General features: G+C 44.7%; 1 protein-coding gene across 1 annotated transcript in view; it reads left to right on the top strand.

Annotated features, from left to right (window-relative positions):
* Positions 1 to 235: 235 nt before the first annotated feature.
* STK39 (serine/threonine kinase 39) overlaps positions 236 to 13,303 on the top strand; it is a 300,737-nt gene continuing 287,669 nt past the window's right edge. Inside the window, exon 1 of the mRNA XM_054477384.2 lies at positions 236 to 612. Coding sequence (XP_054333359.1) covers positions 402 to 612 — 211 coding nt within the window. The 5' untranslated portion in view covers positions 236 to 401. The remainder of the gene's footprint in view (positions 613 to 13,303) is intronic.

Raw genomic sequence — 13,303 nt, 5'->3', positions numbered from 1 at the left:
TGGCCCCGAAAGCACACACAAAGCAGCCTGACTCCTTTGGTGGGAACTTCCCCGGGCGCCAGCGGAGTGGGAGCGGGAGGGGGCGGCGGAGCGGCGGGGCGGCGGTTCCCTTCGCCGAGGCGGAGAACAGCGCGCGCTAGGCTCTGGGCGCGCGGCGAGCGCAGCGGCCGCCGCCTCCTCCCTTCCCCGCCTCCGCAGGCGCTGCCTCCTCCCTCCGCCCAGCTCGGCCTCCCTTGCTCCCTCCCCTCCTGGCTGGCTTCGGCGGCGGCGGCGGCGGCGGCGGCGGCGGCGGGCGGGGAGGGCGTGCGCCGGCCGAGAGGTGTCGGCGGCGAGGCAAAGGAAGTTTCAAGTGGAAGGTCGTCCGTCGGCCGGCGCGTCCTCCTGCTCTCCTCCGCAGCATCATGGCGGAGCCGAGCGGCTCGCCCGTGCACGTCCAGCTTCCCCAGCAGGCGGCCCCGGTGACAGCGGCGGCGGCGGCCCCGGCGGCCGCGACAGCAGCGCCGGCCCCGGCAGCTCCCGCGGCCCCGGCCCCGGCCCCGGCCCCAGCCCCGGCGGCACAGGCTGTCGGCTGGCCCATCTGCAGGGACGCGTACGAGCTGCAGGAGGTTATCGGTCAGTGCGGCGGGCGCGGCGGGGCCGGCACAGGCCGGGCGCCGAGGCCGGGCGGGAGGCGCGGCCGGGGGCGGGAGGGGGCGCGGGATGCTGGGCTAGCTTGTATGCACGCCCTGGAGGCAGAGAGGCCGGCTTCGGGGCCTACCGGCTTCAACAGTTTTTTTTTTTTTAATTTTTAAAATGTATTTGTTCGTTCTCTGAGCGCTGGTGCTGCAGGAGGCGGCGCGGCGGATGTGACTCGCACTGCAGACAAGCCGCATGCTGCAAACTTTTATCTCCGGGATCGCCGGGGCGGTGGGGCGGAGGACCCGGCGGCGCCGCCGCCGCCGCCGCATCTCCCTACCCCCGCGTACCGGGGCCGCAGCCCGTGGCCCGTGGCCACGCGGATAGCCAGCCGCGGGTGGGGTGTGGTTGCGGGGGCGCCGCCCTGGGTTTCCAGTGCCCCGGGGGCCGCGTCCTGGGGGACTCTGCGGGCGCAGCCGCTGCTTTGCCTCCCGTCGTGACCCTCTCGTCGTGGGTAACGGGGCCACGTAGACGCCTCGGAGGCCCCAGTGCTTTCCTGAGGCCGGGGAGGATGCTGGCCTCTCTCCCTGACAGCCGCCACTCCACGCCCGCCTTGCAGCCCGGCTCTCCGCGCCACTCGGCGCGCCCGGGTACCCGCCTCCCTCCGTGCCAGGGTGCGCCGCCTGCCGCCCAGTCCGGCCCCCCAGGGAAAGCGGGTGCCCTGGCCTCCTGCCCTGCACCGGGCCGATGCTTCCCTCTGTTTCAGGCCGAGCTGCAAGAGTGAAATCCGAGGCTGCCGGTGATCTGCTCCCTGCCTTTCGATGCCTTCTGGCCGGCTCACAAATATCACCTTATCTTACATTTTTAAATACCTGGCAGAGTCGCAGGGGTCGGCGTTACTTTTCCTTGGGCCAAGCACATGAAGGGCCAGGAGATTTGTTTTGTCCCTTCACTTAGAACCTTCCCTATTGGATCATCCAGTTTGAGAGTCTTGTCATTTAGGGAAGCCTCCAGGTTAAGTGGGCCCTCAGCGTCTAACCTTACTGACACAGGGATGGGATGTTGCCTTCCCAGAATCTTGGTATATAAGTACAGCGATGAAAAAAGAGTTCAAAATATTTATCTTAAGTATTTTTTCTAACTTTCACTTCAAAAAATTCTTCACTTCCTTTTAAAAAAATTAAAACAGATATAAAAATTTCACTAGGTGTTTAAATGAGCCTTTATCACCCGCTATTGTGGAATAAAACAGCATAGATGGAAATATATATATATATATATGTATATAAAACTATATACATAGAAATATATGAGAAAATGTTGGGCAGGTCAGTAACCTAGGATATATACAAGCTTCAGATAACCTATAATAGGCATCTGCAGACAAAATTCTTTGAAAACCCAGATGTTTCATAATTTTTGACCAAAGACTCTCAAGGGATAAGTCTTCATGTCACTGACTGAAATAGCTTCAGGGGCTTCTCAAAGCCTGGAATATTCCATGGAAACCTCTTTAACCTGGCATATAAGCCCTGTACCCTCAACCTGCCTGCCTCCTCCCATTGTCTACTCTCACTGATTGCTTCCTGAATACACCGCTGTCTTCCGCACATCTGGTCTTCCATTCTTTGCTGCCTTGCAGAGGCTCTTCCCTCCTGTGAGTGCCCATCTTTGTGTACTAAATTTCACTCTGCTTCCAAGGTGAGTGTGAATATTCCTTGAGAAGCCTTCTGCTTCTTTCAAGGCAAAATACCGTGGTTTCTTCTGCCCCTCTTTTTGCAGACCTCATAGCATGTAACCTCATAGTTACTTGCGCAACAAGATCTGAAGGCCTGCTATGTCCCAAGCATTGCCCCACTTGCTAGCAATATAGAAATTAACAAAAGTGATCCCTGCCCTAAATTGTTAGGAGACATAGGGAAAGGATCCTATAGGATGTGATGAGTAAGTGCTGGGAGAGCCCAAAGGAGGGAGTGATTGCCAGGAGAGAGAAGGAAGCAGAGTATTTCTTAGTAGAGGTCATAGTTGAGCTGGGTGTTAAGTCCGAGTTTGTAAGGTGCTTAATTATTTCCACTGTTGCCTTCACTAACCAGCTGTGAACTCTTTTTCTGACAGGGAGAGGTGGGCCATAAAAGTTGAATAATGGTATCTGCCACATAATTCTCCATAGAGTCCATAGGATTGGGAGAACTTATAATCAATTTATATAGCTACTTGGTTAATTATTAGGGTTAAAATACAAACGTTGCCTTTTGAAAACAGTATCTTTTTGTGAACTAATAAAATCTTAGTTTGAGTGGGATTAATGGCAGGACTTCTTTATGTTTGCAGTCCCAGCAGTGTTAACTATGGTTGGTCAATTTAGTGGAAAAAAAGAAATTTACCTGAGGAGTTTGAGAACAAAAACACCTGCTTATTCTACCCTGACTTTTGCATATTTGCATTGTGGGAAGGGCTTTTCTACATTTAAAGTTTATCTCATATTTTCCCAACTAAAAGAGAAAGAGATGGCCTGTGTGGAGGCCCTGTTATTGAAAAATCAAATTGCTGGAATAGGTTTTTCCAAGGGCTTAATGTTTATAAGGAATTACAAACCTGTTTCCATTTAGGGTTTAATGCTAGTTGAGAGATTAAGACTGAACTTGTGGTTAAGCACTTTTGCTTAAACATTACACGCAGAAGTTAGCAGTTCAAACACTGAACCAGTTTCAACATGAATGCCAGTTGACAGCCTTTGCTTCTACCTGCCATACGGCAGGTGTCATATGATATGACTCCAGCAGTGTGAACCGTGACCAGCAGCAGGAGGCTCAGATGTGCCTGAACAGAAAGCCAAAGGAGGCACCGTGTTTTAACTTTCCAGCGTGGCATGGGCACGGAGGACTTTCTCTTCATTTCCTTCTGGGCAGAGTTTGGGGCCCCCAGGATTAAGAGAGAATAAGTTTACTAAAATCCAAACAAAGCAGGTTCAGTTGTTTGACTTCTGTTTTAGAAAAATAAACATAGGATTTTGCAAACCTAAAAATAAAGTTTTCTCTTTATTGTATTGTTCTTGTGTTTTAAAAGGTCAGTGGAGAAATTGTAATGCTCTTAGGAGTATTCTGGTTCAGAAGTTTATTCATGACCTGGAAATGATGTAAAATCGATTGGCGGGAGCTTTATATTTACAGAGGGGTTAAAAATGTTGGAAATTATTAAATTCCTTCTTCCAGCCATTGATACCCTTGTCTTAGTAGATTTCAAATATTTCTGTCTTTTTGGAGGCTTTCCGACCTGTTTATACTCTTCAGCCTTGTTAATCTTTGTTCCTTACCTCTCTAAAGAAGGAATTTGGGGGTGAGTTGAACCCCCAAAGGTAGGTACCCCTACCTTTAGAAGTATAAGGGGCACTTAAAGCTATGCCAGTTGAAAAGTTAGTTTATTTGTTGGTGGTATTAATAATATTACCTAGATTTGCTAAACAGGGAATGAAAGTGAATCATGTAAGTGTTTACTTGGCCATCCGTAGTGGAATGGAGCAGCCTCAATGAACTTCATTCAAAGAGTGGTAGTCATTGAAGTACTAATTTCTGTATTTGAATCAGGTGATTCCAGCAGTGTTCTTATCTTTGCTGAATTTCTTCTGAGAAACACTAGACTCCTGCCTCAGCGTATGTTTGATTTTCTTAGGGTTTTTGCAGGATGCACCTTTCTTTATGTAGTTTTATACTAGATTTCTCAGCATTGTTTCACTTTTGTCCCGGGTAGTCATTTAGAATGACCTAAAAGTAACAAATTGCCATCTTAGTCAACACGAAGAATTTGAGTTCTAGAATCCTGGACATGGTTTGACAGAGGGTTCCTTTGAATGCTTTATTTCTCTCCTGTGAGGCTTTGTTTATCCATTCAGATGCGTTTTCCTCAGGTCCAGGTAAGAGCACATATGGCCAGGTCTTTAAGGAGCAACAGCCTCTCGTAAAATGAGATTGTAAATAGCCCTGGGCATTCCCACTTTGCTCTGTGCTTTCAGAGTTTCTGTGGATTTCTATGGTTTGGGGGTTAGAATTGGTTTTTATAGATATCCTAGAGGCAGTTTGAGGACAGTGGTACCTTCGCTGGCACTAGGGTAAGGGAGCCGGAGCACTGAGTGTGTGTTCTGATCTCCCAGACCTTTACACCAGGCTGCCTTGCTGCTGCAGTGCGTTCTTTGACCTTGATTAGTTTGTTTGTTGTTGTTTTTAAAATACTAAATGATGCCTGAGATGCTTTGTCTCAAAGAAGACAGGGCTTTGATTTTAATTTCATTTCACTTATTTTTTTATAAATAGAAAAATGTATATAGAAATGTTCTTTTGTATTTTGTATTTTTATTTTTGATAAAGGGTCTCACTCTGTCACCCAGGCTAGAGTGCAGTGGTGCAGTCATACCTCACTGCAGCCTCGAACTCTTGGGCTCAAGTGATCTTCCCACATCAGCCTCCTGAGTACCTGGGACTATAGGTGCAAACCATCATACCTGCCTAATTTTTTCTTCTTTTTTTATTTTTAAGAAATGGGGGTCTCACTATGTTGCCCAAGCTGCTCTTGAACTCCTCAGCTCAGCGATGCTCCGGCCTTGGCTTCACAATGTGTTGGGATTACAGGCGTGAGCCACTGTGCCTGGCCTCTTTTTATATATATATATATGTATTTTTTTGTTTTTTGTAAGACAGAGTCTTGCTCTGTTGCCTGGGCTGGATTGCAGTGGTGCCATCTCAGTTCACTGCAGCTTCTGCCCCCTAGGTCCAAGCAGTTCTCCTGCCTCAGCCTCCCGAGTAGCTAGTATTACAGGCCTGGCTAATTTTTATATTTTTTGGTAGAAATGGGGTTTCACCATGTTGGCCAGGCTGGTCACGAACTCCTGGTCTGAAGTAACCCGCCCGCCTCGGCCTCCCAAATTGCTGGGATTACAGGTGTGAGTCACTGTGCCTCGCCTCTTTTGTATTATTTTTATTGTGGTAAAATATACACAACAAAAATTGTACCATTTTAACCGTTCTTAAAGTGTGCAATTCAGCAGCATTAATTATATTTACAAGATAAATACTCTTTTAAATGTGCTGTCATGGGGCTCGGGAGAGATCTCAAGATCTCTCTTGAAACTATGGTAAAGTGACTGCAATCCTTTATTTATGCATTTGATTTTTAACTAGTGATATTATGAATTCTTCCCTGACTTTTATGGTTTATTGTATACTACATTTTCTGATGGTGTTTAAAAATAAGTTGCAGCAGTGCCGGCTCTGGAGTCTGACAGCCTGGCCTGTTTCATGTCCTGCAATGGCGGTCACTGACGCTGCGACCTTGAGCAAATGACTTAGATGTGTCTGCACTCAGTTTCCTCATTGGTAACATAGAGATGATAAAAATAGGGTTGTGAGGAATGAGAGAATGTAAAGCACTGAGAATCGTGTCTGGCACACAGCATGCTTTCAATTAGTCTTAGCCATAACTTCTATAGACTTCATTTGCTAATCAGATGCAAGTTATCAGGAGAGAACACAGTCCTATCTTTGGCAAGATTCTGGAGTGGCTTGAAGATTTCTGTGCTATGTTTCTAGCAGGGAGGAAGTGGGAAGGAGAGGTTGTTCCGTAGTCCCACTCTTCTGCTGGGCTGCTGAAAGGGGCTTACAAGGGGAGAGGCCCCCGGGGATCTGGCTTCCCCTTGCACCTTCACTGCTGTGGGAGGAAACTGAAGAGACCTGTGGAGCTCCTGGCGATTTGGACAGCTCAGGGGTTTAGGTGCCATATGGCCCTCTGACAAGTGATGAGAGCATCCTGCAGGAGGGTTGCTGAAGAGGAGCAGCCCATTATGAGAGGGCTCTGAGAACAACCTGCTAAGACTGCACTTTTCCTCCACCTCTGAGTTTGCCCGGAGGCTGCCATGCTGGCAGGAAATGCTGCTGACTAAAAGAAACGCTCCCTGTGTGTCCCAGCCAGTGTGAGGACAGAGGCCTTCATTTTCAGATAAAGTCATCACCATTGCTTCCCAGTCTCCTTTCCCTCTCTGCTTTTCCCTCAGTTTATAAATATTCTCAAGCCTGTCTCTTATCTTTAAATGACAAAAGAGAACAAAACAAAACACTCTCCCTACTTCTTTCTCCTCTGGCTACTCCCTTATCTCATTTCTTCCTTTCACTGCTAAACTGTTGGAAGGAACCTCCCATTCCCTCTCAGCCCACTGCAATCTGGCTTCTGCCCTTTCCCTAAGAAACCCAAGTTACTCTCTCTGAAATCACTGCGACTCTTCTGTGGCCAGAGCCAGTAGACACTGCAGTCCTTCTCTCTGCTCTCTGCAGGGTTAGGTGCCATCTTTCATTCTCCTTTTGGAAAGGCATTTGCTTGAGCTTCCATGCCATGCCTTCCTTCTGGACTTCCTGTACTCCCTTGCCTGCCCCGGATGCAGGATCCACATCTCTGTCTGTCTGAAGCTTCAATTACCACATCAAATGCCGAGGGTCTTCCTGACTATATACCAGTGTTTGGACTACCTTTTTAATGTCTTCATTTGAATGTTTCACAGGAACTTCATACAGTTAAACTCATTGTCTCTCCACCCTTGCCTCAATCCTAATCTTGTTTCTTCTATATTCATCTTCTTAGATCCCTCAAGGGCAAAACCTGCTGGCCATCCTATACTTTCCTGTCTTCGTCCATCTCTCACATCTGTTTGGTCACCAAGTCCTAAATACTCCACCTCCTTGAAATCTTCTTTGATTTGACTCTGACTCTTCATGTCAGCCACCACTGGTTTAGTTCAGGCCCTTATTGATTCTTATTTGGATTATTGTAATAATTTCCTAACCAGGTTCCTTTTTTCCATTCTTGTTTCTGGATGTAGTGTGCATTGCTACCAGAATGATACTGCTATACCAAAATTCTTTATCACGTTGCTCCCAGGCTGAAGTGCCTTTAGTAGCTCTCCCATCACCCTCAAGAGTTAATTTGAAGCACAGTGCTTAAGGTCTTTTGGGAATTGTCTTTTGCCTCCGTTTTCAGCCACATCTTGTCATTTCCAGTCTCAGGACAGACTCTCCAGCCAGTGGGAACCTTTTGCAGTTGCTGAAATGCCTCTTCTAGGCAAGATTTCCCTCTGCTTGGAGCACCATTCCAAGACCCTTCCCTTCCATTTTTCATCTATATAGCAAAGAGCTCTGTCTCTTCTTTTGAATATTGCCCTTATTGAAGTATAATATGCATGTGGAAAAATGTACATATTAAAAGTGTATATCTTGGTGCATGTTTATGAATTGAACACACCATGTAACAAGCACCCTGACTGGGCCTCCCTTCTCATACCCTGAACAAGTGATTTCTTGTCACACAAACAATCTCTGCCTCTAGAGCCCCCCTCCCCGCCTTGCCCTTCAGGCTCTGTTGGGTCTTTCGCTCCCTGGCAGTTGTCATACTGTCTGCAAATTGTTTTTTCCTTGCCAGCCTGGCTCTAGACTGTTAAGTCTTCCTTGAGGACAGGGTCTCTCATCTCCATACCCTGCATGTCATAATAGATATTTAATAAATGTTTTCTGGATGAGGGTCTGAGTTTTGGGGATAAGTACTCTTTCCCCACCTTGTGGAAGAGGGACATTGCCTGGTGTCTAAAAATTTGCCTCACTGGATCCTGAGGATTTGATCTTGCCTGTGGTTAATGATGGTGCTTATTTAGTTGTGTTTGGGCCAATCAGCTTAAAGGGCTCTGTAGAAATTAGCTCATTAATCCTCACAGATCAAGAGTAAGCACTTTGAGTGCGTCCACCTGCCTGTGTTGTGGAGGTAGGCAGGCAGAGGCCTGGCTCTCCTGAGGTCTTAGGACTGAGAGGTGGCCTTTCTGGCTGGATTAAAGGACCCAGAGCTCCCTGTCACAGTTCTGGCATCCGTAGACATTGTAGGGTGGAGTGGGGAAGTCCCAACACTGCCCTTCAGAAGCTCTAGAGCTTTCTTTTCTTTTGTATATCAGTGATCTCTCTCTTGCTGTTCGTGTATTTATATATAACACTCACCTTGAAGTTCTGTGGAGCCTCTTCCTGTGTAGGAATCAGGGCTGCTGGAGACGATCAGGGATGCAGGTGAAACACAGGAGCAGAATTGCAGAACAAGTGGCTTTCAAAGGTTGTTAGGATGGCAGGAGTTCTATTTTTATAAATTATAAGGGACTGACATGATAGGATGGGTGTGGTACCTGCTAAGACCATAGAACCGGGTCATTCTAATAGATGTTATAATTCCTTTACAGTGTACTTTTTGGGAAAGTTTTTTTTTTCCTATTTAAATATAATTCTCCATGTAATCATGTGAAGTCATACATTTTCCTCTAGGATAGTTTTGTTTAGATTATACCAAAACAGCTCTTAGTTGAAGTGATTCAAGTGTTTCTTTTTTTCCCTATCTGCCATTAATTGGCCACGTTTTTGATACTAGACAAGAATTCAATATATTAATTAAAAAGGCATTTCAGACTTGGCTTAACTGAAGAGCAGAAGAGAAATAAAAATCCTTTAGAGAATGGATTGGCAGTACTTTATTTCTAGAGTCAATTTAGATAAATACTTTGGAATCCGATGTTAGTAAATGATATATTTCACGTTTCTTCTCACTTGCCAAACAGTTATTTGAGAATAAACTCTGGCTTAGCTTTGAGAAACTTCTTGGACATTGAGGATTGAGATTAATTGACCTTTTAAACTGATTGTGTATTTTGATATGTGGGAAGACATTTTAAGATAGAAATGGTAGAGACCTCTACATTCATATTATCCCTGACTTTATTTTCAAACTTCTTCCAGGTAAGTGGCATTTAGTATAACTCTCAGAAGCCTAGTAGTGGGGGTGCTCATGTGATTCTTCCCTTAGGTAAAAAATACACATTTTATTGACATTTATGGGTTTAGGTTTCTAACCTTTAGTTACCACTGGAGCTATTTGTCAGAAAAAACTAGATGGAAAGTATAGGGGATGACTTTCTGCCCTGTGAATGATAGATCTTCATTCGGGGAGTATTTTGGAAGCCAGTGACCTGTGACAGTTGTGAGACTTCTCATAATCATTCTGTGGATGGTTGGGGTCTTAGAAGAAGTAATGATTTTGTTTTGAACTGGTTGCATCAGTTCGAACCAGAGTTTGTACTAAGGGTATTCCAACTGCTTTATTTCCTACTCTGTTTAGTCTGGGGATTGAAAAAGGATTACATTTTTTGGGGGGGGATGTTGGGGCCTATTGACCTATCCTGTGTAGCTTAGATTTTAATTTGAATCATCTGGTTCTTTCTTTCTCTCAGGCAATGTCACTATCTCTCTTTGTTTAATTATGGGGTGACTCAAGAAAGCAAAGGAAGAGGAGCAGCAGACGGGGTTTCCTGGGGAAGGAATGGCAGGTCATGGCTGGCTTTTATAAGTAAGTTCCTAAGTGAGAAGTGGCACAAGAATATAGAGAGAATTAGGAAATTTAATTTTAGAAGAGACCAAAGGAAAAAAAATCCATCCCAGCTGCTTTGTCTTGTAACCGAAAACTCTCTAATGGCCAAAGTTGAAGAAACTTGCCTATGGTCCTAAAGTCCTTAGAATCCCAGGCTCCAACCCTTCATGCTAAAAACTCTCAATAAATTAGGTATTGATGGGACGTATCTCAAAATAATAAGAGCTATCTATGACAGACCCACAGCCAATATCATACTGAATGGGCAAAAACTGGAAGCATTCCCTTTGAGAACTGGCACAAGACAGGGATGCCCTCTCTCATCACTTCTATTCAACATAGTGTTGGAAGTTCTGGCCAGGGCAATCAGGCAGGAGAAAGAAATAAAGGGTATTCAGTTAGGAAATGAGGAAGTCAAATTGTCCCTGTTTGCAGATGACATGATTGTATATCTAGAAAACCCCATTGTCTCAGCCCAAAATCTCCTTAAGCTGATAGGCAACTTCAGCAAAGTCTCAGGATACAAAATCAATGTACAAAAATCACAAGCATTCTTATACACCAATAATAGACAAACAGAGAGCCAAATCATGAGTGAACTCCCATTCACAATTGCTTCAAAGAGAATAAAATACCTAGGAATCCAACTTACAAGGGACGTGAAGGACTTCTTCAAGGAGATCTACAAACCACTGCTCAATGAAATAAAAGAGGATACAAACAAATGGAAGAACATTCCATGCTCATGGGTAGGAAGAATCAATATCATGAAAATGGCCATACTGCTCAAGGTAATTTATAGATTCAGTGCCATCCCCATCAAGCTACCAATGACTTTCTTCACAGAATTGGAAAAAACTACTTTAAAGTTCATATGGACCCAAAAAAGAGCCCGCATCGCCAAGTCAATCCTAAGCCAAAGGAACAAAGCTGGAGGCATCACACTACCTGACTTCAAACTATACTACAAGGCTACAGTAACCAAAACAGCATGGTACTGGTACCAAAACAGAGATACAGACCAATGGAACAGAACAGAGCCCTCAGAAATAATGCCGCATATCTACAACCATCTGATCTTTGACAAACCTGACAAAAACAAGCAATGGGGAAAGGATTCCCTATTTAATAAATGGTGCTGGGAAAACTGGCTAGCCATATGTAGAAAGCTGAAACTGGATCCCTTCGTTACATGTTATACAAAAATTAATTCAAGATGGATTAAAGACTTAAATGTTAGACCTAAAACCATAAAAATCCTAGAAGAAAACCTAGGCAATACCATTCAGGACATAGGCATGGGCAAGGACTTCATGTCTAAAACACCAAAAGCAATGGAACAAAAGCCAAAATTGACAAATGGGATCTAATTAAACTAAAGAGCTTCTGCACAGCAAAAGAAACTACTATCAGAGTGAACAGGCAACCTACAGAATGGGAGAAAATTTTTGCAATCTACTCATCTGACAAAGGGCTAATATCCAGAATCTACAATGAACTCACAAATTTACAAGAAAAAAACAACCCCATCAAAAAGTGGGTGAAGGATATGAACAGACACTTCTCAAAAGAAGACATTTATGCAGCCAAAAGACACATGAAAAAATGCTCATCATCACTGGCCATCAGAGAAATGCAAATCAAAACCACAATGAGATACCATCTCACACCAGTTAGAATGGTGATCATTAAAAAGTCAGGAAACAACAGGTGCTGGAGAGGATGTGGAGAAATAGGAACACTTTTACACTGTTGGTGGGACTGTAAACTAGTTCAACCCTTGTGGAAGTCAGTGTGGTGATTCCTCAGGGATCTAGAACTAGAAATTCCATTTGACCCAGCCATCCCATTACTGGGTATATACCCAAAGGATTATAGATCATGCTGCTATAAAGACACATGCACACGTATGTTTATTGTGGCACTATTCACAATAGCAAAGACTTGGATCCAACCCAGATGTCCAACAATGATAGACTGGACTAAGAAAATGTGGCACATATACACCATGGAATACTATGCAACCCTAAAAAAGGATGAGTTTATGTCCTTTGTAGGGACATGGATGAAACTGGAAACCATCATTCTCAGCAAACTATCGCAAGGACAATAAACCAAACACCACATGTTCTCACTCATAGGTGGGAATTGAACAATGAAAACACGTGGACACAGGAAGGGGAACATCACACTCCGGGGCCTGTTGTGGGGTGGGGGGAGGGGGGAGGGATAGCATTAGGAGATATACCTAATGTTAAATGACGAATTACTGGGTGCAGCACACCAACATGGCACATGTATACCTATGTAACCTGTACATTGTGTACATGTACCCTAAAACTTAACATATAATTAAAAAAAAAAAAAAAAAAGAATCCCAGGCTCGTGATTCTGCCCTAATTCAGTATTTTCTTCCACTTATATCACATTGTTTCCTTGTTGGTGTAAAGGCAGATGTTAGAGATATTGACCTGGGACGGGCCGTGGTGGCTCATGCCTGTAGTCCTAGCACTTCAGGAGGCCGAGACAGGCAGATCACAAGGTCAGGAGTTCGAGACTAGCCTGGCCAATATGGTGAAACCCCATCTCTACTAAAAATACAGAATGATTAGCTGGGCATGGTGGCACATGCCTGTAATCCCAGCTACTCAGGAGGCTGAAGTAGAAGAATTGCCTGAACCCGGGAGGCGGAGGTTGCAGTAAGCCAAGATCATGCCACTGCACTCCAGCCTGGGTGACAGAGTGAGACTCCGTCTCAAAAAAAAAAAAAAAGATTATTGACTCAATAAATTTTAAAGCACTATTAAATTTTTTTTTTTTTTTTTTGGTAGAGATGGAATCTTACTATGTTGCCCAGGCTAGTCTCAAACTCCTGGCCTCAAGTGATTCTCCTGCCTTGGCCTCCCAAGGTACTGGGACTACAGGCATGAGCCACTGCATCTGGCCTATGACTCAATTTTAATAGAGTAAAAATATGTCTGAATAAATAAATACAGTAAAAATATGTAGGAATCAGTAAAAATCTTATGTCTTTAGGGGCATTAAAATGGTTTTTATTTACTTATATTTATTCATCAGGGCATGTTTATGTAACATGTAACCGGGTTATATGTAAACGTACAATGTCTTCATTTCAGCCATCACCTTTTGCCTGGTCTATTACAGTAGATTATGTTTTTAATCTTTGGTTATAATCTGTCAGTGAGGTGGAGGTGTGTTGTAAAGTAAGGTCGAGGAACAGGAAGTTGAGGGTTGAAGA

This window comes from Pongo pygmaeus, chromosome 11 (genome assembly GCF_028885625.2).
Source record: "Pongo pygmaeus isolate AG05252 chromosome 11, NHGRI_mPonPyg2-v2.0_pri, whole genome shotgun sequence".
Lineage (NCBI taxonomy): Eukaryota > Metazoa > Chordata > Mammalia > Primates > Hominidae > Pongo > Pongo pygmaeus.
This window is presented reverse-complemented; position numbering and strand designations above follow the sequence as displayed.